Source organism: Vigna umbellata, chromosome 1, assembly GCF_029865625.1.
Source record: "Vigna umbellata cultivar VRB3 chromosome 1, Vumbellata_1.0, whole genome shotgun sequence".
Taxonomy (NCBI): domain Eukaryota; kingdom Viridiplantae; phylum Streptophyta; class Magnoliopsida; order Fabales; family Fabaceae; genus Vigna; species Vigna umbellata.
Genome location: NC_142165.1, coordinates 72,427,400 through 72,449,534, shown reverse-complemented (window position 1 = coordinate 72,449,534; position 22,135 = coordinate 72,427,400). Strand labels below are relative to the sequence as shown.

Sequence of the window (22,135 nt, the reverse complement as noted above, 5' to 3'; positions counted from 1 at the left end):
GACAACACGTTATCTTATACGTATATCTTTCCCTCTTGTTCACAAATCTATTACTTATTGAAATTTCCTTTTAAAATTTGTGCACTGTAACATATTCATTGTTGCACTAATCACCACTCATGACCATTAAACTCACTCACTCATCTAAAATAACAAACATGAAACAATAACTTGAAATTAAACTCATTTAGGAAGCTTCAAAAAACGTTATTTTTGGGCAATTAATTGCACCTAGTACAGTGGTCTAAAAATTATGAATTTGTAGTCATTTGAAAACTCTTTGAGTCTAGATTCCAACAAAACAAGAATCAACTCATTTGGAGTTCGGTGGAGAGAGTTATGAGCAAAACAAGCGGCAAATGTAAGAAAAACAGAGTTGGGGAGTGTTATTCATCTAGCTGTGGAGTATAGTTGAAGGTTCTGCACAAATGGCCATTTTTCCTCTGGTAATCGATTACAAGACTCTTGTAATCGATTACGAGGGTAGAAAATGGACAGAAATGCTTATGGAGCTCATCTAACTTACATGAAAGCACCTAAATCACATTTTTTTCTCAACAAGTGTAAATTGGTGAAGTAAACACCAACCATGATTAATAAACTCAATCATCCATCAATAAAAGTGGAAAAACTCGCCCAAAAACACAGAAAAACTATAACAAAATTGAAATTGTATTAATCAAAATTGAAATTGTATTAATCAAAATTGAAATTTTATTGATATGATATTTAATAAGTACATTGTTGGGTACAAACAAAGTCCCACATCAGATAAAATAAGAGATGAACATGAGTTTATATACACATAACATATCTCCATTGTTAAGAGGCCTTTTGGAGTGGTACTAAAAGCAAATCCGTGAGGGTTTGACCCAAAGCGGACAATATCTTATCACTGTGGAGATATCTATGTGTATGTGTGTGTGTTGAACCTCCCTACAAATGGTATCAGAGCCCATGGTTCAGGTCTAGTGACCGGGCTCAATCGAGATGAGTATGTCCCTCCATGATCAGGTGGTTTATATACACATAAGATACCTCCATTGATAAGAGGCCTTTTGGAGTGATACCAAAAGCAAATCCGTGAGGGCTTGGCCCAAAGCGGACAATATCTTATCACTGTGGAGATATCTATGTGTATGTGTGTGTGTGTTGTCCCTTCCTACAAATGGTATCAGAGCCCAGGGTTCATGTTTGGTGACCGGGCTCAGTTGAGTACGTCCCTCTATGATCAGGTGAAGCCTTGGCAGGTGGCCAGTGGCAGATAGCCTGGAAGTGAATCATGAGAGGTGGGGAGCAAGAGATGCTTAGTGTTTGACCATGGATTGTGAAAGAGAGAGTGTTAACCATGGTGTACTTGAGGATAAGAAAAATACTTCTGTTGTAGGGGAGGTGGTCCTTTGTTTGAGGGGAGGATGTTGGGTACAAACAAAGTCCCACATCGGATAAAATAAGAGATGAACATGGGTTTATATACACATAAGATACCTCCATTGGTAAGAGACCTTTTGGAGTGATACCAAAGCAAATCCGTGAGTGCTTGGCTTGTTGGGATAAACTTAAATTTTAGGGTTTTATTAATAATTTTGTTTTAATATTATTTTATTAGTTTCTAGGTATAGTAATATTTAGTTTGATTTGATAGAGATAAAATAGATATAGGTAGTTTTGGTTTTCTTTTTATTTAGGAGAGTATTATTTTATTTTATTAATATAAGATAGAGATAGATTAGGTAGATTTTATTTTAAGTTAGTTGATATTCTATTGTTAGTTTTTATTATTTGTACTTGGTCCAAGGCCTTATTTGCACCTATTTAAAGGTTGTCAAGGTTCAATGAAAAATAACCCTAGTGAATTGAAGAGTATTATTATTTATGTGGGTCACATTTTTCCCAACAGTGGTATCAAAGCTTTATGCTCTGAGTACCGAGAGAGAGAAAAAGAGAGAGAGAGAGAGGAGAGAGTCAAACATCGTGAGAGAAAAAGTGAGTTCTTGATTTTTTTGTGAGAGAGATGACAAAGGTATTCAATGGGATGAGTGTGCCATAATTGTCAGAAAATACCAATTATGACAATTGGTCTTTGCAGATGAAGGTTCTTCTTGGATCCCAAGATGTATGGGACATAGTGGAGGATGGGTACAATGAACCCGTGGATGATGAGCATCAGAAAAAGAACCAGATTGTTGCATTGAAAAAGACACGAGTGAAAGACAAATCGACTTTGTACTTTCTGTATAATGTAGTGGATGAATCTGGATTCGAGAAAATAGCTAATGCAAAGTCAGCAAAATAAGCATGGGAATTTCTGAAGGTGGCATACAAAGGAGATACCCGCGTGAAGCAGGTTCGAGTACAAGCTCTTAGAAGAGAGTTTGAACATATGGAGATGGATGAAAATGAGGGAGTTGTCGAGTTTATAACTCGAGTGCAAAAGATGGCTAACCAACTCGGAATGAACGGAGAAGAGGTTCCTCCTAACCAGGTTGCAGAAAAGATCTTGAGAAATTTAACGGATGATTTTGAGAGTATCGTGGTCACTATTGAAGAGACAAAGGATTTGTCAACTCTGACTGTGGAGGAGTTAGCTGGGTCATTAAAAGCCCACGAATTGAGGAAGAAAAAGAAAAAGAGGGAACCCAACAATCAATTACTACAGGTACAATTTGACTCGAATAAATCTCGGATTACTCAGAGCCGAGGTCCTGGTGGCAGAGGACGAGGTGGACGTGGCCGAGGCAATGATAATGAAGATCAAACCGGTCAGCAGAATTGGAATGACCGAGGACAAGGAAAAGGTCGAGGAGATCAGTCAAGAGTGGAGTGTTTTAAGTGTGGCAAGTACGACCACTATGCAAATGAGTGTAGGTCAACAAAGTGCTACAACTGTGGCAAGTTTGGTCATATTGCAAAGTATTGCAAGACCGAGATAAAGGGGGAGACGAATCTCGTTACTGAAGATGTTGAAGAATAGTGTGGAATCCTGTTGATGGCAAAGAGCTCGGATGCAATGGAAATGGAGAGTCCAATCCCAACAATGGATGAAGTGATCTTAGTAAAGGATGCAACAATTGTGGAAAAGGAAAACCTGGAGAAAGAACTCAAACAAAAGGATGAAGAGATTCAGCAGATAGGGAGACTTCTAGAGGAAGCTAATGAAATTATGAATAAACAGAGGGTTGAGCTTGAGGAGCTGAAGAAGGTGACTCTTGAAAAGGAAGAGGGAGTATCTAGTGTTCTTGAACCAGACGAAGAGGAAGATGAAGATGTTCAGAAGAACCCAATGAAGAAGTCGGCAGAGATGGTTGAGAAATCGCCTAAGGTCAGGAACGAGTTGGTTAAGGTTATTGAGAAGTCGGACATAACAAAGTCAATCAAAGCATTAAAGACGTCAACCAAGGTAAAAGATAGGAGGGCAATAAGGAAAAAGAAGAACTCAAATTTGATTGAAAGAAGCAAACCAGGAGTAGGATGATGCACATGGAAAGTCGAACGAAGGAAGAAAGAATTTAAGTTTATGGGGGAGTTTGTTGGGATAAACTTAAATTTTAGGGTTTTATTAATAATTTTGTTTAAATATTATTTTATTAGTTTCTGGGTATAGTAATATTTAATTTGATTTGATAGAGATAAAATAGGGATAAATAGTTATGATTTTCGGTTTATCTAGGTACAATATTATTTTATGATAGATTAAGCAAATTTTATTTTTAAGATAGTTGATATTTTATTTTTATCCCTCGTAATATTGTAAGTGTTATGGCTATTTAAAGCCCTTCAATTATAATGAATAATAAGACTCAATTTCAGGAAAATATTTGAGTCTGTGTATCGTGAGATTTTTCCAACATACATATTATCCATCATTTTTAATGTCTTTTTCTATACTAAGAAGGTTTACAAGTCTCATACAATCAAAATCTCTACACAACAACTCAACGTCCTATAATAATTGTAAGTCTAGCAGCACTTGTTCTCTTCACACGTTGTCGTTGTCTAGAATCCAGTCAGTTACATATTTTTGTTTAAATCCGAGCAACAAATCAACACAATCAACTTAAAGATATTACCACAATACTGAAACCATCAACACATTCATCAAGTCTTTTAACAGATGTAGTGTTACTTACATTGGTGCTACCAACCTTGACATTGCGAAAAGTCGAAACCTTGAAGAAAGGACAAACCTTTACTCCTTGATGGACATTAGGACAACCGGTGAGATTCTGGTCAAGACATAGTGAGACCAATGGTGGAGAGAGACGACGGAGAGAGAGTGAGACCATTGAGACCAATGGTGGAGAGAGATGGGCAAGGGAGAGAGAGTGAGACTGCAAATGAAAATAAATGTTTGCTTCCTGTGAAAAGGAGAAAACCAGTTTCTCTCTGCCTTCCCAAAATACCCTCAACGTACATTTCATTTTGAAAAAATAACATTTGAAATGGACCGATTGTCTGCATTGTAAAAAAGATGACAAATTTTGGTTATTAAAAAACTTTATCCTTAGTGATATACGTGTCTAAATTATAATTTGCGTATTTTTGTTTAAGTTTATATTTAGAACAATTATACTGACACACATTAACACATCATATAAAAATAAAAAAGATTATCAAAAAATAAATTTTTATAATTTTTTTGAAAAAAAAGAAAAAATAATAATACCAAATAAATATAAAAAAATTATGTGGGTTAAAACATAATTTTTTTAATCTTTATAGAACTGTTTCTAGCAAATTTAATGGATTATTGTGCTGCATGATATCTCTCCTTTTTTGAACACGAACATTTTATATAGATATAGCGTTATCTTTTGATTTGTTTTATTTTCATTTCCATGTCATGAACTTAACCTTTTAGGATGAAGTATATGGAGTCACAGTTATTCGCCCACAATGAATAGGCATTTCAACTCTACTATATATATATATATATATGTTTCGGATGTGAAGGGCTGTGTTGGTCCCACGTCTCCACGTCACTCTCTTCTCGTATTTTGTACGTTTGGTCTTCAGTACTCGCTCCTCGGTGATTTCCTCAGTCTGCCGGTGGGAGACCTGCAAAAGATTCTCCGATGCCAAAGTCAGTTGAGAGCTATGGCGTTTTTCTCAGACAGTAATAAATGTACAGTAAACGCAACCTATCTACCACTCACCCTGGATCTGTATTTATAGTTTTCGCTATGGGCTTGGGATTAGTGAAAAGTTAATCACGGTCCAAATCAGCCCAATAGCTTTTAAACCCCTACGTACCTTTAAGTTAAGTTGGTTAGCAACTCGGGCGGCCGTCCTCGTGGGAATTATCCCCATGGCCGGCCGCCCTTCTTCGTGCAAGTTGTTTTCCCCAAGTGTTGAGCGGTAAGTGTGCATGATCATGGGCATACGGGCGTCTGCCCTACCATGCCTAACCCTTCCCAACAGTAAGTAAAAGGGTACAATATATATATATATATATATATATATATATATATATATATATATATATATATATATATATATACACGTTCGATGGTCCAATGACGTGGGCGGCCGTTCCGTACGGTGCCCAGTCCCTGCTGGTACAATATATATATATATATAGTTATACGATAATTTAATAAATTTTAAGTTAGATTCAAATTTAAATTTTAAGAAATTATAAGTTTATTTTAATAATTATTATCGAATTAAAATCATTATCGGGCCATTCATGTTTGTTAATTAAGGTTGAGTTCGATATAATACTAACATTTATTTAATTTTATTTAACTTTTTTTAGTACTAATACTTCAAATAAATTTAAATTGGGATAGACTCCATCCTGCATCCTAAAAAGTCAAGTTTGTTAGACAAAATTAAGACTAAAAAACAACATCACTACAACAGCAAACTGAGGTTCGTTATCGATAACTGATAATAAATGTTCGTGTTTTAATAAGGATAAATACATAATCCAACCCAATAATTCATTAAACTTTTTTTTTTAATTTCAACTTTGAGAGTTTAACTCAAGACTAGCTAACTAACAAATAAAAAAAATAAGTAAAACTTATGAAGATTATGTGAAAAATCATATAGTCACAAAATAAATAATAATCAAACTAAGAAAATATAAATTCTAAGGTATCAAATTTGTTTATGAAAATATTAATGTATTTAATGATGTTGTTTTGGTTTGGATTCATTTCAAAAGAAAAGGTTTTGGTGTCTTTATATGTAGATTCATGTTGTGTTCACTTTGAAAGAATTTACTATTTACACACTAGTGTAGGAGAAACGATAACGGTTATTTTCGTCCATAGGCAACGATACCTTAATGTGTCCCACTCCGTCTGCCGAACGGACGACCATGTCGTCCACGTACACGTCCATGCACTTTCCAATCTGCTCCTGGAAGATCCGGTCCATTAGCCGTTGGTAGGTGGCCCCAGCATTCTTTAATCCAAATGGCATTACTTCATAACAGAAGTTTGCTCTCTCTGTGATGAATGCCGAACATCGGTATCTGGTTATATCCGGAGTATACGTCCAGGAAACTTAGCATCCGATGCCCAGAGGCGCCGTCACCAAGGCGTCTATACTGGGTAAGGGAGGAGAATCCTTCGGGCAGGCCTTGTTCAAGTCGGTGTAGTCAGTGCACATGCGCCACTTCCCACTGGTCTTTTTCACCATCACCATGTTGGCTAACCTAGTGTAGGTGACCTCCCGGACAAAGCCTGCGTCCTTCAACTTTCTCACCTCCTCTTCAACCGCCTTCCGCTTCTCCTCGCCCATCCGTCGCTTCTTCTAGGCCACCGGACGACCCTCCTTGAACAGAGACAGTTTATTGCACATGACCGTGGGGTGGATCCCCGACATATCGGCCGCCGTCCATGCGAACAAATCCCTATTCTTTCACAAGAGCGACCTAAGCCCTTCCTCTACACCAGGCTCCAGCCCCCGGGCCATGGTAGTCGTCTGGGAGGGGCTCTTCCCTATCAAGACAGGCTGGGTTTCCCCTATCGGTTCCAGCTGGTCCTCGGTGTTCGTTCTTGGGTCGAGGTCGGCCATGGCTACCTCAGTACCGATCGCCCGCCGCTTTACTTGTCGTGTGTGCAATCTTAAGCCGGCGGTATAGCACTCCCGGGCCGTTTTCTGGTCCGCCCGGACAGTGCATATAACTCCTTTCTTGGAGGGGTACTTCATTGTGAGATGGGGCGTGGATACGATCGCCCCGAAAGAGTTCAAACACGGCCGGCCGAGCAACACGTTATAGGAAGTGTTGGCTTCGACCAGCAGGTATCGGATTCTCCTCTCTTCGGTGGACCGCCCGGTCCCTAGCCTCGTCCTAAGCTCCACATAACCCCGGGTGTCCACCCTTTCCCCCGCGAAACCTACGATTTGTCCGTTATAGGGGACTATGAGATCTTCCGAGATGTCCATCTACTGGAAGGTTTTCCAGTAGAGGATATTCACCGAACTTCCCAGGTCCACCAAAACTTTGCTGACGCCGTAGCGAGCGATCTCGGCAGTTATAACCATTGGGTCGTCTTGGTCGGGGTCCGGCGCGTGGAAGTCTTCGTCCGAGAAGGTGATGGGCGGCATCGTGCGCCGCGGCTTGTCTACCAAGTATACGGACTGCAGGGCCCGCACGTGGCTCCTTCGAGCGGACGAGGACGACCCCCCTCCAGCAAAACCTCCAGAGATGGTGTTGATGTGTCCCCGTAGGGGATGTTCGCGACTTCTGCTGCGGCTTCGGCTGCGTCGCCGCTCGGAGCGGGGTTGTTCGGTCCTATTGTTCCTGGGCCTATGCGGGCGGTAAGTTGTGCGCTGGGCGGGCCGTTCCGCAGGTACCTGAGGACGATCGTCCTGAATGTATTTCTTCAGCTTCCCCGCTCGGATCAATTCTTCTATCTTGTCCTTAAGGGTCACACACTCTTCGGTGGTGTGGCCCATATTCTTGTGGTAAGTGCAATGCTTGTTCCCGTCCGCCTCTTTAGGAGTCGGTCGCTTCATCGGTTCGGGGAGCAAATCTGCGCTTAACGCTTCTCGGAGGATCTTCTCCCTTGGGGCGTTCAGGGGGGTATACTGTTGGAAACAGGGCCCTCGACGCCGCTCCTTCTGCCTGCTGCCGCCCGGTCTTCCTATCGAATTGTCGGGTTTCCCCCCGTCCGCCTTCTCGCTCCTAGGCTCCTGGCTTTCCTTTTTGTAGGATAATTTCATCTCCTCAACCGTTATTTCGTCTGCCGCGCGTTCCCTTAGCTCCTCCATAGTCTTAGGGGCTCGCCGACAGACGCTGTCTTTGAACGGTCCTGGCTTGAGAGCAGGCAGGATGTAATGGAGGGCGAGCTCCGGACTTAACGCCTTCACTCGCCGTACGGTTTTCTGGTACCGATCCATGAACGCTCTCAGGGTTTCCTCCTTTCCCTGTTTTAGGGTAACCAACTCAAACACGGTCAAGTCCTGTGTGCTGTTAGCCACGAATTGCCGGATAAATAGCTGCTTTAGTCCGGTGAAATTGTCTATGGAATTGGGTGGCAGGGTGTTGAACCATTCGAGGGCCTCGTCTTCCAAAGACAACGAGAACGCTTGGCACCAGATGGCGTCGTTGCCCGTTCTGAACGCCATCGCGTTCGAAAAGGTCTTGATGTGGGCCTCCGGATCGGTGGTCCCGTCGTACATTTTGAATTGTGGTGCAATGAACTGTTCAGAAATTTGAACGTCCATTATGTTTTGGGCGAAGGGGAGTAATAGCGTGAAGGGAGGCTCCGGCTTAACCACCATCCGCCTGTCCTCGGCCGCGCTCTCCGCGTGCATTGACTTGGCCTTACTACCTTCGGCCTCGGTACCAGTCGGCCTCCAGGTCTCATCGCGTTCGGTATTCTGTTCCGAATGTTCCTCAGCGGCGGCCTTCCCCTTCTCCTTCGCCCGCTCGTCCCCGTCCTTTCTGGCAATCTCCTGGCTTATCCGGACTTCACAGTCGGCCTTCACCGCCGCCAACTCATCTTCATGGCGCTGTTGCATCTCGTCCATCTTTTGTTGTAGAACTCTGATCATCTCAATCGGGTCGTCCATGATCATATTTCTCGTGGTCACCATTGGGTTTTTAAAATCACACGGCCCCCACGGTGGGCGCCAAATGTTTCGGATGTGAAGGGCTGTGCTGGTCCCACGTCTCCACGTCACTCTCTTCTCGTATTTCGTACGTTTGGCCCTCAGTACTCGCTCCTCGGTGATTTCCTCAGTCTGCTGGTGGAAGACCTGCAAAAGATTCTCCGATGCCAAAGTCAGTTGAGAGCTATGGCGTTTTTCTCAGACAGTAATATATGTGCAGTAAACGCAACCTATCTACCACTCACCCTGGATCTGTATTTATAGTTTTCGCTATGGGCTTGGGATTAGTGAAAAGTTAATCACGGCCCAAATCAGCCCAATAGCTTTTAAACCCCTACTTACCTTTAAGTTAAGTTGGTTAGCAACTCGGGCGGCCGTCCTCGTGGGAATTATCCCCATGGCCGGCCGCCCTTCTTCGTGCAAGTTGTTTTCCCCAAGTGTTGAGCGGTAAGTGTGCATGATCATGGGCATACGGGCGTCTGCCCTACCATGCCTAACCCTTCCCAACAGAAAGTAAAAGGGTAATCTCCTGGGTCCCATACGGTGGCGGGGGCGTCCGGTCCGTTCGATGGTCCAATGACGTGGGCGACCGTTCCGTACGGTGCCCGGTCCCTGCTGGTACAATATATATATATATAGTTATACGATAATTTAATAAATTTTAAGTTAGATTCAAATTTAAATTTTAAGAAATTATAAGTTTATTTTAATAATTATTATCGAATTAAAATCATTATCGGGCCATTCAAGTTTGTTAATTAAGGTTGAGTTCGATATAATACTAACATTTATTTAATTTTATTTAACTTTTTTTAGTACTAATACTTCAAATAAATTTAAATTGGGATAGACTCCATCCTGCATCCTAAAAAGTCAAGTTTGTTAGACAAAATTAAGACTAAAAAACAACATCACTACAACAGCAAACTGAGGTTCGTTATCGGTAACTGATAATAAATGTTCGTGTTTTAATAAGGATAAATACATAATCCAACCCAATAATTCATTAAACTTTTTTTTTTTAATTTCAACTTTGAGAGTTTAACTCAAGACTAGCTAACTAACAAATAAGAAAAATAAGTAAAACTTATGAAGATTATGTGCAAACTCATATAGTCACAAAATAAATAATAATCAAACTAAGAAAATATAAATTCTAAGGTATCAAATTTGTTTATGAAAAATATTAATGTATTTAATGATGTTGTTTTGGTTTGGATTCATTTCAAAAGAAAAGGTTTTGATGTCTTTATATGTAGATTCATGTTGTGTTCACTTTGAAAGAATTTACTATTCACACACTAGTAGGAGAAACGACAACGGTTATTTTCGTCCATAGGCAACGGTTCCTCAACCGAAGCATATACAGGCGAGGTAAAAAGTTTACCCCTTTCTGCCTCGGTTGTGAACCAAGTCAAAAAGCAGTAGGATTTCGCCTCAGTTCCTGCTGAACCGAGTCAATATCTCGGATTCTACTGCCTTGGTTGGGACCTAAACCGAGGTAGTAGAGTGGTTTTTGGGCAGTAGAGCTACAACTACAGAAAATGTTTCAAGAAGTTGGTTGTTGAAAGCACAAAGCACTGAAGCAGGCTTATCTCCACTGTTCTTCTGATAATGCACCAAACCTTTCGGGAACACAAAGATTTTCTTAATGGACTTTGAGATGAGCTTGTTGGCTATGGTGATAAACCCCACGTCTAATTGATCATCCAACACAAACAAAATCTCAGTGGCACGAAGGCGTGTGTGAGGTGGGTTAAGTACCCCAACTTTATAGTCTATTCTAGAGAAAGACACTCCCAATGTGTTAAGTCCTGGAATTTTTTCCTCATTGGCTGCAGTAACCAAAGATCCTAATGTGTTGTTGATAACTCCAGATTTGGCTAAACCAGCAAAGAAGAAATAGGCTTCTGTCACATTCGTTTATGCCTTGCAAGCAAATCCATCCACCTTCACACCTGAACACAATTAATTACACACCACTAGTTACTGCACTATTTTCCTAAACACAACTTTGGCATATTTATTTGAACTATAAGAGCAGAGAGAGAAAACTAAAAGGGCGGTGAATGCGACACAAAGGTCTTGAAGTGTGCAACACAACAGAAGATGACCAAAATTGCATAAGACCCAACTAAGCTCAATTCGCCCCAACCCAAGAGTCTACTATCATCCAGTCTGAACCTGTTCATCGTCACTGGCTACTTGCTACCTCAAAGGTGGACTTCCTCATGGTCAAACCCAACGCAGATGCAAGGAAGCTCTCAAAGAAACCCAAACGCAGATCAAACAAAAATCCCATACCCAAATTCAAAAAATGGAAAATCTCACCTTCTCAAATCGCAAAAATATAACAAGATCAGAACTCTAATTTCATTCTTTTTCAATTTCGGATACACAACATTCCTAATTAAGAACGCAAGAACAGGACCCCAACGTCCCAAATCGAAACCCTATAATGCAATGCACCGCCACTAAACTCTGACAGACCGAGACATTCTCCGCCGCAGAGATGCCAGTGAACGAATCCACGCGTCACGGAGATGGGTCGCGCCATAATTTCGAACTCAATTTCCCTCCTTGCGAGCAAGAACCAGAACTGAGAACGATTTGGGGAAGAAGGGAGGCTCCTTCAAGGCAAAACCAGAACAGAGAGAAGAAAAGATGAAGGTTGATGCCTTCCCTTCTTGTGAAGCAGGGAAAGAGAAGAGAGAAGAAAGAAGCTGGAGTTTGAACCCTGGCAGAAACACCACCGCTGCAGGACGCCCTCGTCGCGCCCTCACTACGACCTCGCCACGACCTTGCTGTGCCTCGCCGCACTCGCCATCAACGTTGAGTCTGTCTTGATGAAGAAAAAGAGCATAAGCTTTAAGCTTTTGGATTTCGAATGAAGAAGAGAAAAAAAATGGAGGATACCCAAGGCTCGCGAGAAAGGATACCTAAGGGCAGTGTACAAAAACCTTTCTGCCTCGGTTGGTCAGAGAACCGAGGCAGTAGGGCAATTTAAAAAAGTTGTCAGTTGAATATCCAGTTTTAGGTGGTAGGTGCAGAACATTACGCCTCGGTTTGGCTTTTAACCGAGATAATTTGGTTTTTATGCTTCGGTTCCCCTACAACCGAGGCGTATAAGTTCGTTCAAATTGCAAAAATGTCACCGCCTTTACATATGCTTCGGTTTTCTAGAAATCGTGATGTATGACCCGTGTTCTTAGCCCCATTTTGCACTAGTGACAATTGTTTGCACAAATAAATTTTTGATTTTATATGTGTTCATTTTATGGCATTTAAAAGGAAAGAAAGGAGTGGATTTGCAGGATTCGTGGTTAATTTCATCTTCTCTGTCCAATAGAGATTTGAGAGGATTTATCTAAAAAACCAATTTTATCCCTGTAAAACTATATATTCTTTTGATATTTATTTTGAAAAATACATACTGCATAATATGGTAGATTGAATTCCAATAAAACAGTATTAGTTCCAACTAAATTGAAAAATTCATTTATTAATTTTATTAATAATAATATAATAAAATAGTAGTAATAATAATAATAATAATAACAATATTAATAATAATAATGTTAGGGTACAAACAAAGTCCCACATCGGATAAAAGAAGAGTTGGACATGAGTTTATATACACATAGATACCTCCATTGGTAAGAGGCTTTTTAGAGTAGTACCAAAAGCAAATCCGTGAGGGCTTGGCCCAAAACGGACAATATCTTACCAGTGTGGGGATATGTGTATATTAAACCTCTCCAACAAATAATAATGGAATTTTAAAAATTAATTTTTATTTTTTCTCTCTTTATAATAATTTTTATAATTATAAATATATTTTTCTCTCATTTTATATTACTTTTACTACTAAGGGTATTTTGGTAATCTTCAATTTCTACCAATTACACCATTTTTTTATCTGTCACATCGATCAAATCCTATACTAATTCTCATAAACTTTACTTCTAAATCTACTCTCGAGTGATTCTCCCTGCACCTCACTTGTTTCGTCCTGCACCTCCAATTTTTATTTAATTTCCATCTTTGTCCTTGCCGCACTTCCAACGTCGGTTTAATGTTATCACATTTCGAATTGTGTTTTTTTTTTAAATATTAGAGTGAGTAACTTTGTTTAAATATGAACATTTGCCCACCTGACAAATAAATACATAAATTTCTGAAAAATTGTGGCATCAACTTTCCTAAACCTTGTTGCCTTCAAACAATCCTAGGTAATTCCTATGACTAGGACAAGTGCAACAACTCTAGGGCTTCACTAGTGTGCATCTTGTTGGTAACTTTGAGCTTCCTATAATCTTCGTAAATAAAAGGTCGATATAAACGAGGATGATCGTGGTTGACCAATTCCTTTGGAGCCTCAACGTTCCTATTCCTTGGTGTCAACATAAATGTAGCAATCGAAAAATGTTTGGTGGCTTCCTTGCATTAGACACGGTGTACCAAACTAAAAAACCTTCCATTGCTCCACACCTTCATATGCATAACAATTGCATGCTCAAGTTCATGTGTAAGAGAAAAGTCTATTTACTGTTTGGTCAGTGTTATTATCTTATACAGGTAATGTCTCCAAAATTGACTAAGAAGGTCCCAGGAAAAGGAGGAACTGACATGAATGAAGTAGAAGGGTCCAACACTTCAAGACCACCAACTTTTTCATCATCTTGAAGAATGGTTAAGAACCCTGAATTTGTGTGTTTTTGAACTCCACTCGACCCTACTACTTATGGGGTGAAGTTATATTTTTTAATTATAAACTAGCATGGCCAATCCTTAAAATCATCAATCACTATGACCAGTGATTCGACTATCCTTTGTCTTATTTTCACTGTCAAGAAAAAGAAACGCAATTCAAAATGCGGTGACATTCAACAGACGTTGGAAGTGCGACAACCAGTGTTGGAAGGGCAGCAAGGGCAAAGATAGAAATTAAATAAAAATTAGAGGTGTAGGACGAAATAGGTAAGGTGTAGGAAGAAACACTCTCCACTCTGACTCACCTCCAAATCCACTCAAATAAACAACAATTAATTCACCATCAAATCTCCTCAAATTCATCCATTCACCCTCCCCAAATCTTTCCTCCAAATTAAACAAAGCCTTAGTCTTACTTACTAGATGAGTAACAAATTAATTGGGTTTGAACAATATATTTAAATGAATTGTGAGTGAATGATAATCTTTAATATATTTTTTAATTTTATAGGATTTTTAATTGTTTACAAAATTTTTCACAAATAAAAATTAAATATTTATATTTTCAAAATAGTTTAATAAAATTTTAATCATTTAACAAATATAATATAAATATTAATAAGAAAAAAAAAACAATGATAATGACCATTATAAGTTAGTAATCACAATTATTTTGGTAAATCAAATTTACTAATTACTTACCGTAAAAGTTTGTTAGTAAAATTCTTGTTAGTAATTTTTTTGACAGATAAAAAAAACCAACTACAATTACGGATGGGAATAAAATAAAACCAATAGATTTGATTTCATCAAGGCGACAATCAAATAAAAAATAAAAAATCAAAGACAAGGTTTGGAAGATTCTTGGGCCAACACTACCACATTTGGTTTGGTATAATGGGAATGAATATATTTCAGGAAAACCTACAATGAATCGTTCAGCAACTTACATTTTAAGTATTTTAAGAAATATAGACAATACCTTTAAACTTAATTTAGTTTTAAAAAGGTAAATTATTAATTTAATTTTACTAAACAAATTATAAAATAAATGAGACTAAATATTACTAATAATATGATAATAGATGAGATAATAAATTTAATAAATAACATATATTATTAGAATAAGATTTAAATGATTTTTGTTTAATTTTAAAAATTTTAAACTTAATTCAATCTTATAAAATTGTTCTGTGAGATTAAATTCATTAGTATATTATAAATCTATCATATTTGGAATCTCCAACAAAAAAAGAAATATTTTTGTAATAGTATTACAATCTTGTTTATATAAATAAATGTTATGAATTGGGTACGAAGGGACTGAAACAGATTACAGATTACAAATGGTATAGTAGAGTGTTGTTAGAGAATGAATATAAAAGAAAAAATGGTTACCTACTAAGAAATACAAGTTCTGAGATGTCCTCAATAGTTTCTAGATTTAAGCATGAGTTGCTTCGCTGTACACAACAAACCATCACAAAATTGGTAGAATGCAGAATGCAAAGGTTGACCCACCATCTAATGTATTTGTTTCAGTTAAATATATTCAAGCTCCGTAATCATCAGCTAGGGGCTTTTGTAAGATGATGAAAAAAAGTAGCAGAAAATAATGAATTCAACAACAATAACTAAACAAAAATCGTGTTTTTATCGTGCGCAGGACTTAGTGCGGCCAAGATCATCATGCACCTACTTTACCTCTGTTGGATGAAAATTTCTTTTCTTTTCATCATTATCCTTATAAAATGTTGAACTGCATAAACAACAATGGCAGACACCAGTGAAGTTTCAAATTGTATGAATTAAGTTTAAACTGTGTTTTTTAAAAGGCCAATGTATGCCTGATTCTGAAAGTTCTCATATTAATAATCAAATTGCACAAAAGTTCTCATATTCGAAGGATGATTTGAAACTTAGAGATTTTGACATATGATTCTGAAAATGCTTACAATGATTGGGGCCATAAGTCGTACTAGGTGCTAAATGCCTGGTTTAGTAAAAGCGGGTTTAGGAAACTATATGTTAAAGGCCGTTGGGAGAGTTATCAAGTTCCTGGGTGGGGAGTTTATGTTTTAAAGAAAAAAGTGAAGCGTTTGAGGTTTGATTTGTTAAAAACATGGAATAAGGAGGATTCTTGAAATATTTGTCAGAAGATATAAAATCCTATTACAAAAGTTAGAGATCTTGACATGTTCTATGAGAATGAGTATCTAGATGGCTATTTTTTGTCCTTTTTTTCTTCGTTTGGACCAACTGCATTGCATTTGTTTCCGCTTCAAACTTCAATCACTGTCTTTGATTTCATTATCTACATTGAACTTTCAATCAACTGCATGGCAACATCAATTATTTTTTAACACTAGAAATCTATTTCTCACTTCACCGCACAAAAAGGCAAAACAAACATTATAAATATGATAAGTGATTTATATACTATCTGATAAAAATATAAAAATTATAAATATTTTTATTTTATACTACATGTACTGCATGATCGGACTGACCTAGATAACATAAATGAATGAATGACCCCGAGTGCGACACATGGAGCGAAGCGAAACCATCAGAGAACTGTCTGGTTCGATGTGAGGAAAAGTCGGACGACCGACCTCAATAACAAACTCCCCCAAGAAAAGACATCAAGGAGCATAATTAAAGGTAAGTATCAATTAGATACAATGTGATGAGATTGAGCCGTGATTAAGGTTTTGCTAATCTTAGGTCCATCTCAAAAACTATAAATAGTGGTCAAAGATAAGAGGTAGGTGATCACATTTACTGTGCATTTAAGACTATTGCTCTGACCCCGTACGGAATATTTTCTTACTTAAGCATAGGAGTACCTTTGGCAGGTATCCCTGGTCGGTTGGAGTAAAGACGAAGACATATGACGAAGATACAGTTACCCGAGCGACCTTGGAAGGAAATAGTGAAGGTGTTTGTAGAAGTTGCTTGACCCTACACACGAAACATTTTGGTGCCCACTGTGAGGCCGAGTGACTTAACGAAGACCCAATGGTGACCACGAGAAATATGATCTCGGAAGACCCAGCATAGATGATCAGAAATCTTTAGCAGAAGATGGAGGAGATGTAACAGCTACGAGGGGGGAGTTGGTAGCCCTCAGAGCTGAACACACGACAAGGGCCGCTAAGGAGAAGGCTCCGGTCGAGGAGGGGGACAAGGCCGATCAGGCGGAACAAATGGAGCAGAACTCTGTACCTACCGACATCGTCCAGGTTATCGGCACTAAGGTCAGAGAGAGCACAACAAAGACTGTCCCCGAAGAAAGTACTGTCGTGAGTAAGGAGCACCCTCCGGTAAAAACGGAGCATACGATCAAGATGTTACCGTTCGTCACGGCCATAATGAAAGTACATATATTCGAGCAATTCGCCCCTCAGTTCAAGATGTATGATGGTTCCACGGATCCGGAAGACCACATCAAGATGTTTACTAACCGGATGGCGTTCCACACTGGGAATGACGCCATCTAGTGTCGCGCCTTCTCCTTGTTCTTGGAAGGAGAAGCGTTGGACTAGTTCAACGACCCCCCCTCCCCCCCCTCCCAATTCAATTGAGAATTTTGCAAGTATCAAGCGTATGTTCGGACATCAGTTCGCAGGCAGTTGAGCCCAAGACTTAATGATTTTCTCGCTAGTGAACCTCAAGCAAGAAAATGAGGAGTCACTGAGGGCATTCATGAACCGGTATCAGAAAATCGTGCAGCAGGTGAAAAGCCTCAACCCTGAACTCGCCCTACAATATGTGCTCCCAGCCCTCAAGCCCCGAAGACGAAGGAGGAGTTGAGAGAGCGTGCGACGAAAGACATAAGGGTGGAAGAGATGAAAGAAGCCTGTAAGAAGAAAAACCAAGAAGCAACAATTGATAAGAGGGAAGGAAAGAAATCATGCAGTTTCGGAGAAAAGCCTGAAGGTTATAGGCAGAAAGAACTACCTCAAGGACTGTGTTATCAACAATATACTCCATTAAACGTAGCCCAGACCAAGATACTATAAGAGGCGCTTAGTGCAGAGTTGATGCTCGTGCCAAAGCGGCGCCCAACGCTACCCAATGCTGATGGGAATAACATTGTCCATACCACAAGAATATGGGTCATATGACGGAGGAGTGTGTGACCCTTAGTCTTGACTTTTTACCTCGCCTGAATATACCTCAGTTGTAAAATCATTATCATAAACCCAAAACAACTAAGGCAATATCCCTTCGTTGCACCAGTGGAAAGACCTTTGACAAAGAGGAGATGAACATTAAGAAAATAAAGGTCTAGTATTCAAACAATAAGCTTAAGAATGAATATAAATGGCTAGAAGGTAGAATAGAGGTTTTAAATAAAGAAAATGAGGATTTGAAATATAAACTACAATCTCTAGAAAATGCACCCAAGGACAATGTGCATAAAAACAAGTAATGTATTCAATAGTGCAAAAATTGCTTAAGCCAAATGGAAAGAGTGAAATACCTTATGAAAACCCTATCAAAATTCACTTAGACAACTTTAAGTTGGATGCTCTTCTTGGCTCACAAAGAAGTGTATTAAACAAACAAGGAATTAGATATAATGTTCAAAATAGTAAAATGAAAGCTAGAAAATTTGTTGATATTAGTAAACCATCATCAATTGCATGTTTCTACTGCAATCATTTAGGTCATGCATCAAATTCTTGCTATTATAAAAATGTTGGAGTTCCTAAAGGCAAATACAAATGGATTCCTGAGGAATCATTTAAACCTCCTAACATGAAAGGACCCAAATTAACTGAGTACCTACCACCAACCTTTAATCTATGATGCAGGAAAATAAAAGGGAAAGGAGTCCATGTGGTATTTTGATAGCGGTTGCTCGAGACACATGATCGGAGATGCTAGGAAATTAAGCTACATATCTCATAAAGCTAGTGGACATGTTACCTATAGAGACAATAATAAGGGAAAGATCCTTGGCATTTGAAAAGTACAAAATCCTTCCTCCTTTACAACTGAGAATGATCTATTAGTTGAAGGCCTTAAGCATAACTTGTTAAGCATCAGTCAACAATGTGATAAGGGTTTAAAAGTCACCTTCAAAGCAAATCATTGCTTAATTTTTTGTGCATCATCAAATGAATTAGTATTAGTTGGTAAAAGATATCACAACATATACATGGTTGACTTTGAGAATACCTCTTTTGAATATGTTGTGTGTTTGTTATCAAAAGAAGATAAATCATGGTTATGGCACAAGAGGCTTGTGCATATACACATGTCTCACCTAAATAAACTTGTAACAAAGGGTTTTGTGCTAGGTTTGCTAAAATTAAGTTTAAATGTGATAGGTTGTATGATGCATGTCAAAAAGGAAAACAAATAAAAACCTCCTTCAAATCTAAACAAGTCATATCAATTACTAGACAACTAGAGTTAATACATATGGATCTACTTGGCCCATCAATCGTAAAAAGCCTACGAGGAAACTACTATGGACTACTTCTTATTGATGATTACTCAAGATTCACTTGGACATTCTTCATTGCATCTAAAAGTGAAACTTTAAAACTCTTTAAGAAATTTTCCTCCATAATTCTAAAAGAGCTTAGAATAAAGTCTATTAAGGGTGACCATGGGAGGGAATTTCCAAATGAAAACTTTGAGATCTTTTGTGAAAACTATGGCATTTCATATAATTTCTCTGCACCTAGAACACCACAACAGAATGGTGTTGTTGAAAGAAAGAATAGGTCCTTAAAAGAATTAGCTAGAACCATGCTCAATGAAAGTGTTTTTGGGATGACGTTGTTAGTACATGTTATGTGCTAAATGGGACCCTTATAAGACCAATATTAAAACTAACTCCATATGAACTGTTTAAAGAAAGAAAGTCAAAGATAACACACTTCAGATTATTTGGTTGCAAATGTTGTGTTAAATAATGGAAAAAGCAAACTTGGTAAATTTGACTCTAAAGCAAATGAAGGAATCTTTCTAGGTTATTCCTTAACAAGCAAAGCCTATAAAATCTATAATAAAAATACTTTGACTTTAGAAGAATTTGTCCATGTTGCTTTTGATGAAAATATTGATAGCTTAACTAACATTTCAACCAAGGAAAAGTCTAGATATGAATGACAAATGCAGATATTACAAAAGACATGCAAGATACTCAAGAGGTACAAACACCAACTGAAACTATGAATGAAAGCATAAAAGATCTCCCTAAGGACTGGACAATTCCAATGGATATGTCCATAGAGAATGTGATAAGAAATATCTCCAAAGACGTATCCATAAGAAGACAATTGGGACAATTATGCATGAATGTAGCATTTTTGTCTCAAGTGGAACCAAAAAGTGTAACGAAGGCTTTACAAGATGAAAATTAGTACCTAGAAATGCAAGAAGAACTCAACCAGTTTGAAAGAAACAGTATTTGGGAACTTGTTCCATGAAGCAACACTCATAAGGTAATTGGAACTAAATGGGTGTTTAGAATAAAGATGGATGATTTTGGAGCTATTGTAAAGAATAAGGCAAGACTAGTGGCTAAGGGATGTAGTCAAGAAGAAGGAATTGACTATGATGAGACATATGCACTAGTTGTTAGGCTTGAAGCTATTCGAATCCTATTAGCTATTGCATCCATGCTTAACTTCAAATTGTTCCAAATGGATGTGAAAAGTGTCTTCTTAAATAGATATATCAAAGAAGAGGTCTCTATAGAACAATCTCGCGGTTTTCAAGACTTTGAGTTTCTTGACCACATATTCAAGCTAAAGAAAACACTGTGTGGGCTAAAACAAGCCTTTCGCTCATGATATGAAAGGTTAAGTGAATTTCTATTTAAGAATGGCTTTCAAGGGGTTAAAGTTGATTCTACACTTTTCATTAAAAAATCTAGAAATAATTTGTTGTTTGTACAAATCTATGTAGATGATATTATCTTTGGTTCCACTAACCCTCACTTGTGTCAAGAATTCTTTAAGTGTATGCAGGAGGAGTTTGAAATGTCTATGATGAGGGAGTTAAACGTTTTCCTTAGATTACAAGTAAAGCAATGCTCTGTAGGAATATTCATCCACCAATTCAAGTACTGTAGTAAACTTCTAAAGAAATACAAAATGGATGGTTGCAAAGAATCATCAACCCCCATGGCTATCAACTGCTATCTGGACAAGGATAAAGTAGGTAAAAGCGTGGATTAGAAACTATATAGAGGTATGATTGGATCCTTACTCTAGTTAACTGTCAGTCGCCCTGACGTTATGCATAGTGTATGTGTTTGTGCTAGGTTCTAGTCTTGTCCTAAAGAGTCTAACTTAACAGTTGTAAAAAAGTAATGAAATGCTTAAAAGGGACTATAAACACTAGGATTATGGTACCCTAGTGGTGCAAACATCTCATTGGAGGATGTAAGCTTGATAGGAAGAGCACTAGTGGTACTTATCATTTGCTAGGATGTTCCCTAATCACTTGGAACTCAAAAAAGTAAGCTTATGTGGCTTTATCTACCATATAAACTAAGTATATTGTAGTTGGGAGCTGTTTGCTCAACACTATGGATTAAGACTCAATTAGAGGATTATGGAATTCATTTAGATAGAATCCCTCTTAGGTGTGATAACACTAGTGTAATCGATCTCACCAAAAATCCCATTTTACATTCTAAAACCAAGCACAAAGAGATAAGACACCATTTTATAAGAGATCATGTTGCTAAAGGAGAATGTAAGGTTGAATTTGTTGACACATTACATCAATGGGCTGATATTTTCAAAAAACCACTATCAAAGGATAGATTTTATACAATTATAAATGAATTAAGCATTCTAGACATAGGTTACACATCCTAGTAGCAGAAAATGTCTTAGCATTACATAAAATTATCTTTGCATTACATACATTAAAATAATGTATGGAAAAACTCTTAAAAAGAAAGTCTGTCAGTATTAATTGATTAGATAAAATACTAATTGATTAAGGGTTTTTCTCTATTTTAATTGCTTAAGGGCCTATCTCTGTATTAACCGAATTAGGGTAAAAACTTAATCGATTAGGGTAGTGTTTCTATTTTAATCGATTAGATTAAAATCATAATCGATTAAAATTGCATTAGTTTCTCTGGTTTTTGACACATTCTGATATTATTAGGGTGTACATTGCATTTTAATTCATTAGGTAGATGCTTTAATCGATCCTTGCTACTTCACTCTCATCTGTTCTACCAAACCCTAAGAACCAAAGGTAGTTTCTCTCCTCCATCTTCCAATTGGTAACTCCTTTCAACTTCTCTAATCTGTTTTTCTCCTTCTCATAACCTCCATTCTCACATTCTTTAACCCTAGAAATC

At 38.1% G+C, this 22,135-nt stretch overlaps 2 protein-coding genes and 2 pseudogenes across 2 annotated transcripts; 1 reads left to right on the top strand and 3 right to left on the bottom strand.

The window, feature by feature from the left end:
* Positions 1–2,014: 2,014 nt before the first annotated feature.
* LOC148206249 (uncharacterized) lies at positions 2,015–2,974 on the top strand. The gene is made up of 3 exons (XM_088107428.1): positions 2,015–2,023; positions 2,090–2,206; positions 2,315–2,974. The coding sequence occupies exons 1-3, from the start codon at positions 2,015–2,017 to the stop codon at positions 2,972–2,974; spliced, it is 786 nt and encodes a 261-aa protein (XP_087963554.1).
* A 4,427-nt stretch (positions 2,975–7,401) lies between these two features.
* On the bottom strand, positions 7,402–9,471 carry LOC148206248 (uncharacterized). The gene is made up of 2 exons (XM_088107423.1): positions 9,415–9,471; positions 7,402–9,219 (listed from the first exon to the last, which is right to left on the bottom strand). The coding sequence occupies exons 1-2, from the start codon at positions 9,469–9,471 to the stop codon at positions 7,402–7,404; spliced, it is 1,875 nt and encodes a 624-aa protein (XP_087963549.1).
* A 1,092-nt stretch (positions 9,472–10,563) lies between these two features.
* Positions 10,564–11,629, bottom strand: LOC124843399 (germin-like protein subfamily 2 member 1 pseudogene; annotated as a pseudogene).
* A 1,688-nt stretch (positions 11,630–13,317) lies between these two features.
* Positions 13,318–13,958, bottom strand: LOC124843398 (2-oxoglutarate-dependent dioxygenase DAO pseudogene; annotated as a pseudogene).
* Positions 13,959–22,135: the final 8,177 nt, after the last annotated feature.

Bases quoted from the DNA above. Each gene is read 5' to 3' on its own strand.
- LOC148206249 (XM_088107428.1), top strand. The intron at 2,207-2,314 runs GTGAAAGACAAA...GAATTTCTGAAG, and splicing joins TTGCATTGAAAAAGACACGA to GTGGCATACAAAGGAGATAC.
- LOC148206248 (XM_088107423.1), bottom strand. From the start codon at position 9,471: ATGGGGATAATTCCCACGAGGACGGCCGCCCGAGTTGCTAACCAACTT. The intron at 9,220-9,414 runs GTAAGTAGGGGT...AATCTTTTGCAG, and splicing joins CTAACCAACTTAACTTAAAG to GTCTTCCACCAGCAGACTGA.